Source organism: Hippocampus comes, unplaced genomic scaffold, assembly GCF_001891065.2.
Source record: "Hippocampus comes isolate QL1 unplaced genomic scaffold, H_comes_QL1_v1.1 scaffold71, whole genome shotgun sequence".
Taxonomy (NCBI): Eukaryota; Metazoa; Chordata; class Actinopteri; order Syngnathiformes; family Syngnathidae; genus Hippocampus; species Hippocampus comes.
Window position 1 is genome coordinate 832093 of NW_017805932.1, and position 15886 is coordinate 847978.

The window sequence follows — 15886 nt, forward strand, 5'->3', positions numbered from 1 at the left end:
CAACACAAAAAGAACAAGTCAGGCAGGTCGCAGGCGTGTTGGGGCGTCGGCCGCTCGCTCACCGCGTGGTGCCGCTGATCTCGCGGCGTCTGGCTTCTTTCTGTGGTGCACTGTGGTGTCTTGTCTGTAGGCGGCGCGCTCTGTTTTCTGCTTATGCTCGATGTTGGTGGTGTCTGTTGGAGTACAAAGTTGATGTCATTCTTTGGGGGGCGGGGTTTCAACACTCACTCACTCACTCACTCGCTGGCTCCTTTTTCCCACGTTCACTCCATTCACAAGTCGCCCACAGTTCCACATTTTCCCAGTAAAAAAAAAAAAAAAGTGTGCATGGAAATGAATGGAAAATTTCGCTCAACCGTTCCCAAATTTCTCACTCATTCAAAGCATTCCAACTTCAAACTGTTCAGGATGTTAGCCCATTCCCCACAGAAACCTTCTCACTTTACACGTTCCCCTGCTCCTTCCACATTTCATGAGCAATTTTGCAACTTCAAACCGTACAACTCATCCGGGTCACCTTGGGAAATTCTGTCACAATGACATTCCCGGATAAAGACACATTTAGCTCTCACTCGCTGCTTATAATGGTTCCAACTTCCAAGTGTCACGTTGTACATCTCGACATTTCAATTCATTCAGCTCAGCTTGAACTCGCCCTGCAATTTGTACACGAGTTGCAGTTTTCGAGTTTTGGTGTTTCTCACCCCCACGTGCCGCCGCCCGCGCTCACCGTGGCAGAGACTCCCAAGATGACGTGCGATCCCTCCTCCCTCAGGCGTGACGCGCTCCATGAAGGACAAGGTGACCAAGCCCACCGCCATGGCGCAGGGCCGCGTGGCCCACATGATCGAGTGGCAGAGTTGGGGCAAACCCTCGGCGGGGGCGCCCAGGGGGCCTTTGTTAATAATGCGAGGTTTCTCAGCAAATACAGTCTGATATCTTTTTTTTTCAATTTTTCCCAATACTGTACATGTATTAAAAATATATAGATATATTTATTTTTTAGGTGGGTTATCGTGATGTTCGCTCTTTTGCATACCACTAGAGGGAGCCTACATATCACCAGTTGTACTCATATTACTGTGCAAGATTATTCAATATGTTTCAGCTCCGAAACAAGGAGAGCTGTGGTGTTGTTTTTTTTTAAAACGTACACTTTATTTATGCTTTTAACAGTCTCGACAAACACAGACACGTCTGCGTCCGACTCCGTGCTTTCTCTCTTCTCGTTCGACTCGAGAGGCGTTCAAACACAGCCTCCGAAAAACGGAAATCCATGATCATTTCATTGACACTAAGAAAAGCGAAAATAATGCACCAAAACAAAACATCAAGCGAGGAAATCACAAAATAAATTCTATGGGGGCGTTTGTGAACACACAACAAAGGAATGAATAACAAACAATTCTGAGACAGTCCAGTCTCCTACATACATACAGCATGTGTTTCCTTCATTGTAAGTTTTATTGATGGCTTCTATTTTTTTGTGGCTCCAGACATATTTGTTTTTTGTTTTTTTTTGTCCTATATAGCTCTTTCAACATTTTGGGTTGCCGACCCCTGCCCTAACTTATCGGAAGGTTGTACAGTAATCAAACAAGTGTGCAATCGATATGCAATTGATACACTCTTTGGGTGTCAGGGAGGAGCTGAGTTTAGTCTGGGTTGTCAGCGGAAGTCATCTGAAGGGCACATTTTTGCGAAATCAAATCGTCTCAAACAACCCAACAAACAGCTGAGCGTGAAGCCACAGCGAACCGCCGTCAGCTCGCGTCACGCTCTTCTTGTGTCGTGTCCACAAGCCCAGATCAGTAGTCACAGTATCGCGTCAATAGGCAGAGAAGTAAATAGGCTGATGTTTACAAGAGGTAAGTTTGCAAGTAGGTGAGTAATGATGTCTTAGTAAGGAGGTAAGTCGCTCTCCATCGCTCTTGTATTCCATTTGCCCTCACAAGGGTGAACTGTCATCTATCCCAGCTGACTTTGTGAAAGAGGCGAGGTACGCCCTGGAGAAGCTGCCAGTCAATCGGAGGACACATATTGACAAACCACCATTCAAAGTCACATTATGGACAATTCAAAGTGAAGCTAACATCCTTTGGGGATTTGGAATCCAATGAGACAATGGCGTGCCCTCACTGCTCGTGTGTGTGTGTGTGTGTGTGTGTGTGTGTGTGTGTGTGTGTGTGTGTGTGTGTGTGTGTGTGTGTGTGTGTGTGGTACAGACCAGGTCCTCCACCACTCCACAGCAGACGTGTGGCCTCACACGTACGTGTCCCAGGGCCTCTACTGTCTGTCCTCGTCCGACGCGTGGGAGCCAATCAGCAGTCAGCCTTCACGTGCGGCTTCACCGGCCGGGGGCTCCTACATCCTGGCAGCAGGTGGGATAACCGTCTGCCCGTCTGCGTGTCTCGTCTCAAACGCGCGTGTCGCTTTGCAGGCAGCGGCGCGGGCATGACGCCGGCCGAAGGCTACGAGTCGACGATGGGCAGTTTCCTCCAGCAGCAGCAGCTCAGTCTCCAGCAGCACAACCAGCTGCAGCAACTGCAGCAGCTGCACCAGTACCAGCAGCAGCAGCTCCTGTTGCAATACCAGCAGCAGCAACAGGTGCCGCCGCCGCCGCCGCCGCCATGACGATGATCTTGACAGACGGTTTGAATACGGAAAAGTCAGTCACCCAGCTCACCCCACCTTGGTCCCATCTTCAGAACTGCACTGAAGATTTGCCCACCCCATGCCGGGAAGGCGGCACAAAATCAGACAACAAAAACTTTACTCATCATTTTCTATCTAGCATCTATCCTGCTCATTTAAAAACATGTTTCAAAATATTTTTATTGAATGATCAATTTTAATTTTTTTTTTTTTTTTTTGTCTTGTTGGAAGTAATATGGCGGTGCAGTAGCATCGTTTGCGCACTCTGCTGACCAGTCCCCATATAACTCTAGCTCTGTAACGGACTGTAAGCTTCTAACCTTGCTCTCTTGCGCTGAAGAGGAACTACCTCGCAAGTCAAATTTATATATCATGTCAAAAATATTTCGATTTACCAGTCTTGTCATATGTCTGTTCTTGGTGGCGGCCAGTTGTTGCACAGTGGCTCCCGTTCCCTTCAGGCCACGCCCAACAGCACCATCCACAGCCCGGGCCCAGCCACGCACGCACGCCTAGCCGACCTGTGGGGGGCGGCGCAGGCGGAGGCGCACCAGGTAGCTCAGCCGCCGGTAAGGCGACGTCGTCGGACGCGTCAGCCTGAGCGATGTCTGTGTTCGTTGCAGGCGGAGCTCGTCGGACAGCTGGCGGAAATGGCGGGCGGCGGGGACCAGGTGGATATCAACGTCTTTGGTTACGCGGAGCAATGCAACGACGGAGAAGAGGAGAAGGAGGAACTCACCAAGGTGAGTCACACCAGTCTGTCGTTTGTTTGTTTGTGGCCAGCTGTTGGACAACCAAGCAATCCTTCGTGCGCGGACAGGTGGAGGAGGTCACATTGAGCACGGAGACCAAGCCGTGCCTTCCGAGCCCGTCCCCACTGTGGGAGGACACGCCATCCGCAAGAGGTGCCAGCCCAGGAACGCCGGCCGAGGTGATCCCTTTCGACGTGACGTCGTGCCTCGTCCAGTCGATGGAGGAGAAGGACGACGACGTGGACGAGGGCGGCGGTGGCGTCATCGTGGTGGCCACCAACTGAGACACAAAGTTCACATCGACACAAGTCCAATAATCAATCTTGATATTATCTCGATATTACTGAAGGAATAACCGGCAGGATGTGGAACATTAATCAAGCAAAACAAAACAAAAAAAAAAACATTTTGGGGGACCAAAAACCAGCGGACAGGAAGTTAAAGCAGCGAAAGCATCGCAATTCAGAGGCGGGACAAACACAAGCAGAGAACAGAGACAAGATGTAGAAGGCAGCTTTTGCTTCAAATCCGCCTTCTGGAACTTCCGGCAGACTTGGCCGACACTGAGTGCTTGCCACAGTGTCGCACTCTATCCAATTGCTTTAGATAATAAAAAGGGAAGAACATCGACATAAACACAGACATGTATTTGTGCATCTCATCAAGTCAAGTGGAACTTTGGTTTTTGTTTCATCTAAATGCTGGTTTCCGGACATCTGCTCAGTTTTCACAGAGGAACGCGCGACTCAGCCATTTCGATACATTTTGTGAGTTGTGTGGAGAAAGCTCAACAGACGGCAAGGCATCTTGCACTACTGCAAGGCTTCCTTCTCAACTCAGGGTAATAAGAAGCCTCCCGCTCTGCTCGGGCAACATGTGGGGAACACTGTCAACAGTCAGACCTTCAAAATAAAAGCATTCTGTCAGCTGGGGCACAGATTTGATCGCACGCTGCTCAGACTGGAGGGTTTCGGTATTTTCAAAGAAACAACACGCAGCAGGTTAGCAGCTTCAAGTCATGCCGTCAATGCGACCAATCAGGACATCATCATTGTGCGCAATAAAGATGCAGTGGTCACTAGCTAGTCCAGGATATGGTCCATAAATTAGACAATGACAAGCGGTTGCCGTTGTTATCAAACCTCTTTGGCTAATGCCGGCCACTGAGACAAGAGTTGCAGTGCCTGATGCAATGTGGCCAAGGCTGACTGGCGGGCGGAAGTGCCGCGAACCCTCCATGGCCTTCTGGAGCTACGGGAAGATTTTGGAAGACTTTTCACTTTTTCTATACGAGCGCTCCTTCGTACCAGTGAAACCTTCATACGCACCACAAACAAAGAGAATCACAGCTTGCCGATACAAAAGAGCCACAATGATTTCAGTGTCAGCTAGCTAGCTTCATGCTAACACGTCACGGAAAATGTAATTGACGGGCTCATGAACAGTATCGCTGTTGTGCCATTACATGCAACGAACCATTACTCACACTTACCACGCGCGCGCACTCAAAATCACAAAGTGACTCACTCCCGGAGACAAAGACACGCCCCTTTATATATGCATACACACAACACGCGCGTGCTCAAAATCACAAAGTGACTCACTCCCGTTGACAAAGACACGCCCCTTTATATATGCATACACACACTGAGTGACGCACAAGGGCCACACGCCCTCTCGGGCACATCAGCCATCGACAATCTCTGTTTTCAACTGTGATGATTTGGGTTTAAAAATCCTGCCGCCACCCCGTCGTCGACGAGGGCGGGTGTGGACTCTTTGAGGGTGTGCTTTCACTTGAAAGCGGCTTAAAATCCTGCCGCCACCCCGTCGACGACAAGGGCTCGTGTGGACTCTTTGAGGGTGTGCTTTCACTTGAAAGTTTTTTTGAGTGGCGCAACTGTCGCCGAACGTCACCGTGCCGATTCATGCACTTGGATGACGTAAGCATCACGTAGCGACGCTAAGCGGCAACGCAAGCATCATCATCATGATACCCACTTGAGCTCAGCGTCAAGGTGTACGCTCGGCCGATGACGTCACTTGAGGCGCACCTCCCTCCGGCGACACCATCGGCTGGCAGGTGGGCGTGTCGCTGGAGTGGGAGGAGGCCAAGCGAACCGACCGCGAGACACACGTACACACTTAACCGCAACTCGCATGGCGGCGTCCTGACGCGCGAACATGAGCGCTGGTGACGATGACATGAACGTACCCCGACCGATCGTGAAGGTAAGGAGGGAAAGGGCGCCCATTTTGTTGTTGCAAACCTCAGCGAAGTCAATGCCAGAACACGGCTGCTTACAATCACCAGCAACGCGTCGATAGTTTTTGTGTAGTGGCGCGCACCTGTTGGTGCTGTTGCGCAAGCGGCACTCATAAAAACCGAGGCAAACTGGTTCTATTGCGGGCGTGTTTGTGTGTGTGTCTGTGAAAGTCTCCAAGTGTGTGTATGCCATGTTTATTTGTGTATTATCTGTATGAATGTGTGTGTGTGTGTGTGTGTGTGTACGTCATGTTTATTAGTGTATTATCTGTATGAATGTGTGTGTGTGTGTGTGTGTGTGTGTATTGCACATGGGATGACATAGTGGCTGACGTGTTTCTCAATTGACAACTGGGTTAAAGGCAAGATTAGGGCATGGCCAAGCACAACCCCCCCAAAAATGTGACCGACTTCCTGGTGTGGCAACATATCTCCCAAGGGGGTGCGCTCCCTTTGTTGTTGCGCCAGACACTGTCTGAAGTCAAGCCTGTCAAGCAACCAATTATTCTATCAGGAAAAAAATGACAACAAGTGTTGCTGGGAGGCACCGGTGTGATTTGTTTCTCTTTTTTTTTTTTCAACAGACCAGTCAGACTTTCAACGGCGGAGATATTTTTGGATCAGTCTTCATTTCATTACGTTGGAAAGGCGACTCCGAACAGTTTCAGCCTATTGTGAGTATCCGTCTGTTGGAAGATGCTAATTACAATGTCACAACAACAACGTGTGAACAGCTATAGTACGTTACGGGTTGTGTGTCCCATTGCAGCATGTCGAACGACACAACAACAACAACCAGCAGCACGTGTGCCCCTGACGACGACTTGTGCAGTAAGAACTCGAGTGTCGAGGGCCTCAGCGTCCTCGACGCTGCCTTCCTTCCATCTTGCCTGCTTTTCCTCCTCGCTTCTCAATCTGCCTCGCCGCTGTTGCCCAAGAGCAAAACATTCCCGACATGGTCCGTCAAGGCTGCCTCAATGGGAACGTCACCACATGAGCAAATAGTACACCATAAGAACCGGTTGGATATTTATATTAAGTACAGCTGAGTAATGGAAAAATTATTAGTATTATGTTGATTAGACCAATTTTTTTTAGTCAATCCTATTTGAGGCAATTTCCATTTCAAGTGTTTTTCTCCCCACTCAAAAAGTTTATTGGTTCAAATCCTTATTTTCGGGAAGAAAAAAACCCCGTTTTTTTTCTTGCCATAAAAATATTTTTTTCCTTCACAAAAATGAGTTTTCCAGTTTCAATTGAATACGTAGATTTTTTTTTATCTTCAGGTACTTTGAAAGCAAATGCCAGTGATGTCATTCAAAACAGTTACTCTCCTTGCCCACATGCGATGGCATTGCATCACCTGAAATCCTCTACTGTTACCGTTAGGGCGGCAATGTTTTTGAAGGTCTTTGTTTTGTCGGGCAGCGGTGGCGACATACCGACTCGATGTGATCGTGGTCCCGACGGTGCTCCTGCTGATCACTGCGGTCACCCTCACCGTCATGTTCGTTTTGGCCTACTGTCACCGCGAGCGCGCCTCCGCACTGCCGCGCTACAGCAGCTCGCTGCACAGGCGAACGCGCCACTTGCAAGGCATCGATGGTAAATGCACGTCTACCTTCCGGACGCGATGGAAGTGAAAAGCCGCGATAGTGGCAGACCATCCCCAAATGTGGTTTTTTTTTGGGTGTTCTGGTCTGCTGTAGCACCCCCTGGCATCGACCCGCTGGAGCACGAGGAGGTGCCCATGGCCGTACACAAGAGAGCGGGCGGCGCGGCAGTTGGGCGGGCCACCACGGGGGGGCGTCTCGGAACTTTCGGGCAGGTGGTCGAACTGTCCCAGACCCTACCCGTCTCCAGCGATGAGAGCGTCCGATTATACCAGGCACGAATGGACAACAAGGACGTGGTGCTGAGGGTGCTCAAAGGTGTGTTAGCTACCGTATGTCACAAAAAACAAGTTCAAGACCAACCTGTTGTTTGTCTACACATGCCCTGGTGTTGATTCGAGAGAAAATTAACGACTCTGACTAAACTCATTCAGCACCAGCCAATTCTAAACCAAGTCTGAAAAGATGTATAAAAACGTCTTTGGGAGTGAATGAGGTTTAAAAGCCATCTTATGGCCCGCGCAGTCCTACCGCATGTCGTTCAAGTCTCGCCGTGAGACGTTAGTGCAGGCGCTGCCATGACAACGGCGTGACGCGACCTCCTCCGCAGATTCGGCCAGCGGCGAGGAGCGGCGGCGCTTCTTGAGTTTCGCCTCGTTCGTGTCGGGCTTGGGGCCGCACCCGTTCCTGCCGGCCGTGCTGACCGTGATGACTGGGCCGGCGGACGCGCCCTCGCCGGCGCCGCCCACCCTCATGGTGGTGGAGGAACTGCGGCATCGAGACTTGCTGGGCTTCCTGTGGAGATGCAGGCGACCGGTCAGTAACCACGCTCATGGTTTCGCTCAAGCGCCGCTGATGATGTAAATGCTCCAATTCGAGTCATAGTTCGCCCGACAGGCCATTACATACTCTTAGCCTCTGAGGGCCAGATGTCATACTGGTTGAGTGACTGAAAGCAAGATAAGTTCCAAGCTAACTGACATGAAAGGGACGTTTTTTTTGCTGTTTGTTTCATGTGCGAAGGAGGCATCGGCTTGCAACATGACAGAGAAGAGGCTCTTCGCCATGGCGACGCAAGTGGCCTTGGCACTGGTTGGTTCCCATTTTGCTCATGCGGACAAATGTTTGAGCGCAAGCATGCAGTGTCACCCATATTCTGCAGGTTACTTATAGTGTTTGGCATAGCTGAATGAATAACAACAACTCTCTCTTTTGGCATTGATTGATCATCATCATAATAATAATAATCATCATAACGCTCATCATCATCATCATCAACATCAAGTGCATCATGTGTGCTACAGGAGTACCTGCACAGTCGGCGGTGCGTGCACGGCAACGTGTGCGCACGCAGCGTCCTGGTGGGTGGTGACCTGACGGCCAAGCTGTGGGGTCTGGGCGCCGCCTACCGCCGCCAAACGTCGAGCGGGGCCGCCGACGCCACTGAGCTGAAGAAGTGGCAGGCGCCCGAGGTGCTGGCCCGCAGAGACTTCAGCCCCAGCGCCGACGTGTGAGCCGCCGACGTCGTCTTCGCCAAACGTTGCCAAACTCGGCCCCAAAGTTAACATTGGAAATTTCTTCGGCAGGTGGTCCTTCGGGCTCCTGCTCTACGAGATGATCACGTTAGGTAAGCCAACAGTCAAACTGTAAGCCAATCTTTTTTTCCAGACAAAAAGTTGCCGAAGGAGTATAAAGTCCAACTGAAGGAAAAAAATGCAACGTTCAAGCAGGTCTTTACAGGAATAATGGCTGCAATGTTACCAGATTAAAATTACAATCTTGATATAAAAATTATATATACATATATATATAAAATTACATTTTTTTTTGGATGTAAAAAAAAAATCCCCCAAGACTGAAAGCTCTAATATTAGAATAATTAGGTCTTATTTTGTTCAGTAGGATCTATTTTCAAGAAAAGTCAAAATATTACAAGTATGAAATCAAAATTTTCAGGACTAAATATCTTGTCATATGTTTGAATGTAAAATGTTGTATGTTATTGTAAAAAGTTTTCAAATTAAATACTCATGTTGAACTTTGGGACGGTCAAAAGTTTACTGGAACATGAACAAAAGTTTTTTTTTTTTTAAATGTCAAAATATGAATAAAATTATTTGATGAGTAGTTTTTTCAGTGCAAAATATCTTGTTTTCGTCACGATTTTTTAAAATCACAATATCACGAGAATAGTAATCTTTTAAAAAGCTTTTAGAGGAAAATGCGCAGTAAGAATAATGTCATATTGCCTTATAGAGTTATGTTTTATGATTTCGAGGAAAAAGAAAATACAATTGGAATTTGCTTCTTTAAAAGCATTTGCTGGGGGTGGGGGGAATAAAATTAACGTTTTCAGTCCATCCAAAGTGGTGCGCATGTGGTTGCGTGCAGGTGAGCCGCCATTTGCGCAAGTGCGAACGGAGGACCTCCTGCAGCACCTCCAGAGAGAAAATGACCTACAACGTCCGCCCGCCTGCTCAAGCGCGCTGTAGGTACAGCTAACATGCTAACGTGCTAATACACGAACTGACTCCGAATGGGCCGGCAGGTTCGCCGTCATATCGTCGTGCTGCCAGCGGAGCCCGAGGCGGCGCATCACCATGGCCGCGTTACTCGAGAAGCTGCGTGTGGGAGAGATGACGGCCAACGGACGGACGCTCATCCAGTCCGCCGTGCCGCTGGACGTGGAGAAGTACCTGCGCCAGGCGGGCTACGCCGAGGCCTACAACTTCGCTCTGCTCTGATTGTGCCTCACGCGTGCACGCTTTGCTGCTAAATGGGCAAGGATCGATGATGCTACAGTATAAATTTATTTGGCCACTGTAAATACAACGCCCAAATACTAGATTATATGAGAGCTTTTCAATATGATGTTTGAGGATTTCAGTTGCTGTTGTTTTTTTGGGCCTGTGACAGCATTTCACGAATGTGAGAGCGTTTCAGAAGTGCATGTGAGTGAATCATATTTGATAGTGATGTGTGTGAGACCCTTTCGGTAATGTGAGAGAGCGTTTGACAAAAAAAAAAATTTAATCCAGGAAGTTTAAATTGAAACACACACAAAGCGAGCATTTGGTGGGTCCACGATGTTGACTTGGGTCGTGTGTGATGTAGTCAAGGCGGCCCGTAACGCTGCCGTAAACACGAGAGGTCCAAAACATTTGCCGGAGAGACCTGGTGCTCGACCACTGACCTCAAGCTGACAAAAGCGTCCAGTGTTCAAAATCACGGCGGTCCGCTCCGAAACAGACGTCAACAGTCCACATGATTCAACCAAAGCAACTGCCGCTTGGAAAAAAACAAACGGACAACCGCCAAATCGGATTTGTGCAAGACCTTTTCTTACTGGAACGGGTGTGCCCCTACGAGATGAGTCCAGTTCTTCAGGCCATTTTTTTTTTAATTTGACTAGAGCGCAAAAATTTTGAGATGAGCGCAGAAAGAGGATGGCACCTTTCTCAAGTCAATTTAGCTTATTGCTAACGCATACTGCAAAACCCCATAGAAGAGCTAACGAAGAGCATGGATCACTTTATAAAGGCCACCGGGCGGCAGTATAACACAGTCATGCAGACACAAACCAACAAGACTTTCTCCCCTCCTGATCGTAACTTTACTTGAGGAGCTTTGATGTTTTGTAACTTCTGCCGAAGGAGCTCGGCTTTCCACTACATTTGCTTATGAGTCATAAGGCAGAATTTTGTCATAAGTTATGACAAAATTCTGCCTTCTAGTAAGGCCAACATGCACGGAGACACAAACACACACGCACGCACGCAGGTACGTAGGCACCTTAAACTGCTTAGCGGTGGCCATGTTGTGCAGTTGCGCTTTGTAGACGGGCTGCTGCAACATCAGATGCTGGAAGTACTGCGCAGCGTGCGGCTGCCTGCGGGGCCTGAACACAAAGAACGGGTCACCAGTCAATCAAATGCCACACATCAATAAAAAAAACAGACTGGTTGCCTGTCATTCACAGGACACATTACAGACAGTGAGGGAGTGATGAAAAAATTCACATTGTTGGCATAATGCATCAGTAAATTGGATGCAATGCATTGTGCGCCATATGCGCGCACACACCTGCACCGCCTGCCTTTCACACAGCGACATGGAGTTGATAGCCACGGGCCGGGGACTGATCCCAGATGTAGCGCTCTCTTTGGCCAAGGCCCCCCTGTTGCTGTTGGCACTCGCTGTCCATCTCCGTGGTTACTGAGGGCAGACACACATGAACATCATGATGGACCGGGTGCCGATCAAAGGTGGGTTTCGATGGATATTAAATTTCGATTTGAACCAATCCAGTTTTGCAAGCGAATGCGGAGCAACATAAAACCGAGCCATGAATTTTGAACTTGAAACTTCTCTCTGGACTCCCCATGAGCTCATTTACCTGACGGTTGAGTAAAAGCACATATGGACTAGGACCGTCACTTAGGACTACAACAGTCTTTCAGGGGGAGAGCGTCTCTTCAGACTCGAACCTATACCAGGAACTTGAACCTTCACTTGGGATTAGAGTCTAATCCCAAGTGAAGGTTCAAATTCCAGCGTTTTTCAACCCGTGTGCCGCGACATACCAGTGTGCCGCGAGACATTGTCAGGTGCGCCGTGGGAAAATATACAATTTGTATGCCTGTGGGGTCTTTCGCCCAGGGAGCAGCAACAGCTAGCCAATTGCCTTGTGTTTCGACGAGAGACAAGCGATTTGTGACGCATCAATGCAGGACGACGGTGAAAGAATAAATATGAAAGATGAGAAAATACTTTTTTCTTTGTGTTCATTTGATTCCAATTCAAGCTGTTATAATGTCATTCTTCAATGCTAAAAACGGTTATAGTATCAACACATTAATTATTCAAATAAATGTTTTTTTTTTCTTCACATTTTCAGCTAGTGGTGTGCCGCGAGATTTTTCCAATGAAATAAGTGTGCCTTGGCTCAAAAAAGTTTGAAAAACACTGGATTAGACCATGTTTTTGGTGCTAGAAGTTTCGCTTGGGACTAGAGGCTTCACTTGTGACTGAAAAATTGTCCTGGTACGAGTACTTTCCATTGCGACTGGAACCTTATCATGGCACAAGCGTGTATACTGGTGGGCTAGTACCTCCACTTAGAAATCGACAATGTTCCTGGTACGAATATTTTCTCTCAGGTCCAGTAAACATTTAATAGAACTCAGATCGTCTCTCGCGTTTTTCCCCTCAAATTTAGCCCATTGACTTGATTAGATTCGATACAAATCTGCCACATACAATATGGCGGCCGCGCTGACGTCTAAAGAGGCGTCTCCGTATTCAAAGAGGAAAACGCTGTCCGAAGTGTGTGAACATCACAACAGTCGGCTAACGTTAGCTTCTAGCAAGCTAGCATCCCCAAAAGCAACACCGAACCTGCTTGCTTGCAGCAAATAAGTGGATGCTCTGCGGCTCGTCGCCCTTCCCGACGCCACTTCTCCTCCGGCTCGCACCTGACGGAGTGTCTGCCTTCATGGCTTCCGGTTTTCCTGCCTACCCGCCCGCCGCCTTCCTGTCCGCCCCGGCGGGTTGCGCGTTGTTGCTTAGACGGTTCCGGTGGACGGAACCGGCCGGTGGCGTCGACCATCGGAACGGCCACGAGGGTGCCGAGTGAGCGCCGATCGATCAGCGGAAGACTGGCAGGCTCTGACAATGTCAAAGCCCATTTCTAGTTCTCTTCTAGTTAAGTGATATTTAAATTCGTGTAAGAAAAAAGACATACGTATGTAAAAATCTTAAAATGTTGAGTTAATGTATGCTTTCAAAAAAGTTGAAAGATTATTGAAAAAACATTTTTTAAATAGTTCCATCTTTCCACGAGCTGAACCGCTTTATCCTTGTTTCCCCATCTATTTCTAAAAATACAAGTGAGGATTAAGGTAGTAAATCTTTGTATAAAAACATTCTTGGAAAATCTGCCTATGTTTAGTAACGCAAAAAAACTCCACTCCCTGACTCCGGATGTCTCTTGCTTTTGTGAACGGGATTTATTCCACCAAATTCTATATGGAGAGTACAAACAAGTAAAGCACACTAAACACAAACACTCTCGATACAACAGGCGACAACATGTGAAAAGGAGGACCCCAGTGGCTCGCCATGCTCACAAAACCGTAGCCGGCTAGCGAGTGAGCGAGCGTGCGTGTGGTCACAGCGCGTTGAGTGTACGTCATCACATGTCGCGGTCATGTCACGTCACAACAAAAAAATTCTTCTCAACAAGCTCAATGTCCGGCAATTACACTTTCTTTTTGAATAAACATCTCTTGTGAATCCTTGGCGGGAGTCAAAAGTGTAGCGTCAGTCAAGAAATCACCCCAAATTTAATTTGCGTCATCACACGGGCACTAAAACACACTTGCTACCACACGACATTGTCACGGCGATTCACAAAGTCACAAAGCAGAAGCCAACACGTACACGCGGGAAAATTTACTCGACTGACTTCAATTCACCTCACATGGGGGGGAAAAAAAATCACAATTTTGGCCATATGCGAGTGTACAAATGCTCATTTGTGACCATGAAATACAAAAACGTGCCTTTAAAAAAATAGACGTGTGGCACTCGTGCCTCCAGTGATAAGTGACAAAATTAGCATCGGAGAACAGTTCGGTTGTATTGACCCTTTTTGTACGCTATGTTTGCGTTTGATCTTCAAGAACTTTAATTTAGGTGCACTTTTGAACTTTTATGCTTTTAACATACATCTGAATACAGTGTTGATGTTCATACTTAGGTCCACTATGCCACTGCATTTTGCGGCAAGTTTTTTTTTGCGTGGGTGGTACTTGGTCTGAAAAGTTTGAGAACAACCAAAATGAGGACCCACAGCACATAATCTCATAATCTGCTGGGAGAAGAGGACATTTTGATTTACCTCACAAATAAGTACAATTTGCTCACGATTTTCAATATTCAGTCTGGGATGTCTTTCTGCATGGTAGTTCAAACGTATATGATATGCGAGTGGCGACCACCAAATGGGCATAACGTGCAACAGTAGCATTCATGTCTATTTGTGCTTGCACCTTTCGCCAATTCGTGATCACAAATTGCTATTTTGTGCACATGTTCCGGTGTGGCCACAATTGAATTTGAGGCTCGTGAGACAAATGACTAATTTTCAACAATCATGAGAACAATTCAAAGGATTGCACTGAGCACAATGATGCACAATGATGCGACACACGTGTATAGTGGATTAAAATCATCGGCTCTTTGGAGGCCCTTTTCAAGCAATTCCCTCATCTTGCGTGAAATCCGAGATGACAATTGCATTTTGGACAACGTGTGCGTGTCACATTGGTAATTTTGTTCAATTGTTAAGAATTTGAGAACCCCTTTCCATAAAACATTTGGAAATCTGGAAAATAATAAAATTGCAAACATCCTGCCAAGTCTTTTGGTATCATTGTGAAAAATAAAAGGATGAAAGTCAATTTACAGTAGTGGATGCGATGTTTATACATATTAGCACTTGCCCTCCATGACTTGAAAATCCCTGTAAAGTGGAAAGTAAAATCTCTGCCAAATTTCAACCCGCAAAAAAAGCCATGAATTTAAAATGAGGCTGGCATATGGTGAAAAAAAATGAAGGCGTTCTTTCCACTTTGAAAACGCTGTGAACGCTGACCATGTCTGCTGAATGCACTGAGGCCACGCCCCTTTCCACTGTCTATCATAAATACTGCTGCAACAACCTGGAAAAATAGATGCTAGCATCATTTAGCATGTTTCTTCTACCTGCGCATATATTTAAAACGCGCAACTATACTCTACCGGGTTATTGTGGGCAACGAGGTGCTCTAAAGAGGCCCCGTCAGCCCCCAAAAAATGTGGGAATTCCCTTTGCAGGGTCTCTCAATGTTAGGTCAGTAGATCACACAGTTTCTTTGCCACCGTTTTTGGGGATTCTTCTAAAGTGCTTAACCGATTGAACTATCTGTTCACGGTCAATCTTAACTGTTGCTTTCATCTTCAGTTTGGAAAACGTTACAATTCTACTTCTGGGTTATATATGTAGCAGCCATTTTTAATCCCTTTTTTTTTAACCTAACCTCTACCTGGGATTGAATCTGAAAAGTCCTCGAAATATGTCTTTGGGAGTGAATGAGTCGAGTGGACAGTCGACGAGACGACTGTGGAGTCACACTGTCTACTATTATTGCACTTAGCCTCCGTTCTTTTCCCTTCATCAACCGTCAGAAAAAACAAATGGCTCTCTTGAAAAAAATACTCTCTACTTATATACTTCTCATCTCGTGGTGTAGCAAAATAGATTTGGTGGGGGAATGTAACGGTTGGGTGCTGTAATACATCAGCAAGGTGGCACAAAGGACAAAAAAAATGAGCTTTGGTATTGCTGACTTTAAGCTAACAATAATAACGACACAATAAGGCCTGACAACACTCATTAAAAGTTGTTTTTAAAAAAAACTCCAAAAAAGCACGAAATGTCGCCGTGGAGTCAAGTGAAGAAACTACACTTCCTAAAAGCCTTTGCCAAAGATGACGCAATACTGTCAAGTGGGTGGTTGCCATGGTAGCAGCAGCAGGAACGCACCCAAGCTTACATT

At 47.2% G+C, this 15886-nt stretch overlaps 2 protein-coding genes and 1 long non-coding RNA gene across 3 annotated transcripts in view; 2 read left to right on the forward strand and 1 right to left on the reverse strand.

Moving 5' to 3' along the window:
- LOC109527986 (uncharacterized) overlaps positions 1 to 4330 on the forward strand; it is a 10738-nt gene extending 6408 nt beyond the window's left edge. The window contains exons 5-10 of the mRNA XM_019890234.1: positions 776 to 930; positions 2201 to 2381; positions 2441 to 2607; positions 3087 to 3209; positions 3279 to 3398; positions 3476 to 4330. Coding sequence (XP_019745793.1) covers positions 776 to 930; positions 2201 to 2381; positions 2441 to 2607; positions 3087 to 3209; positions 3279 to 3398; positions 3476 to 3691 — 962 coding nt within the window. The 3' untranslated portion in view covers positions 3692 to 4330. The remainder of the gene's footprint in view (positions 1 to 775; positions 931 to 2200; positions 2382 to 2440; positions 2608 to 3086; positions 3210 to 3278; positions 3399 to 3475) is intronic.
- A 1184-nt stretch (positions 4331 to 5514) lies between these two features.
- Positions 5515 to 10340, forward strand: LOC109528025 (tyrosine-protein kinase STYK1-like). Its single transcript, XM_019890292.1, has 11 exons — positions 5515 to 5639; positions 6258 to 6347; positions 6443 to 6504; positions 7102 to 7278; positions 7383 to 7604; positions 7897 to 8102; positions 8310 to 8378; positions 8591 to 8796; positions 8873 to 8913; positions 9678 to 9774; positions 9835 to 10340. The coding sequence occupies exons 3-11, from the start codon at positions 6444 to 6446 to the stop codon at positions 10028 to 10030; spliced, it is 1275 nt and encodes a 424-aa protein (XP_019745851.1). The 5' UTR covers positions 5515 to 5639; positions 6258 to 6347; position 6443; the 3' UTR covers positions 10031 to 10340.
- Positions 10341 to 11103: 763 nt separating this feature from the next.
- Positions 11104 to 12861, reverse strand: LOC109528028 (uncharacterized). Its single transcript, XR_002170621.1, has 3 exons — positions 12684 to 12861; positions 11306 to 11501; positions 11104 to 11184 (listed from the first exon to the last, which is right to left on the reverse strand). It is a non-coding gene; the product is annotated as an uncharacterized LOC109528028 (long non-coding RNA).
- Positions 12862 to 15886: the final 3025 nt, after the last annotated feature.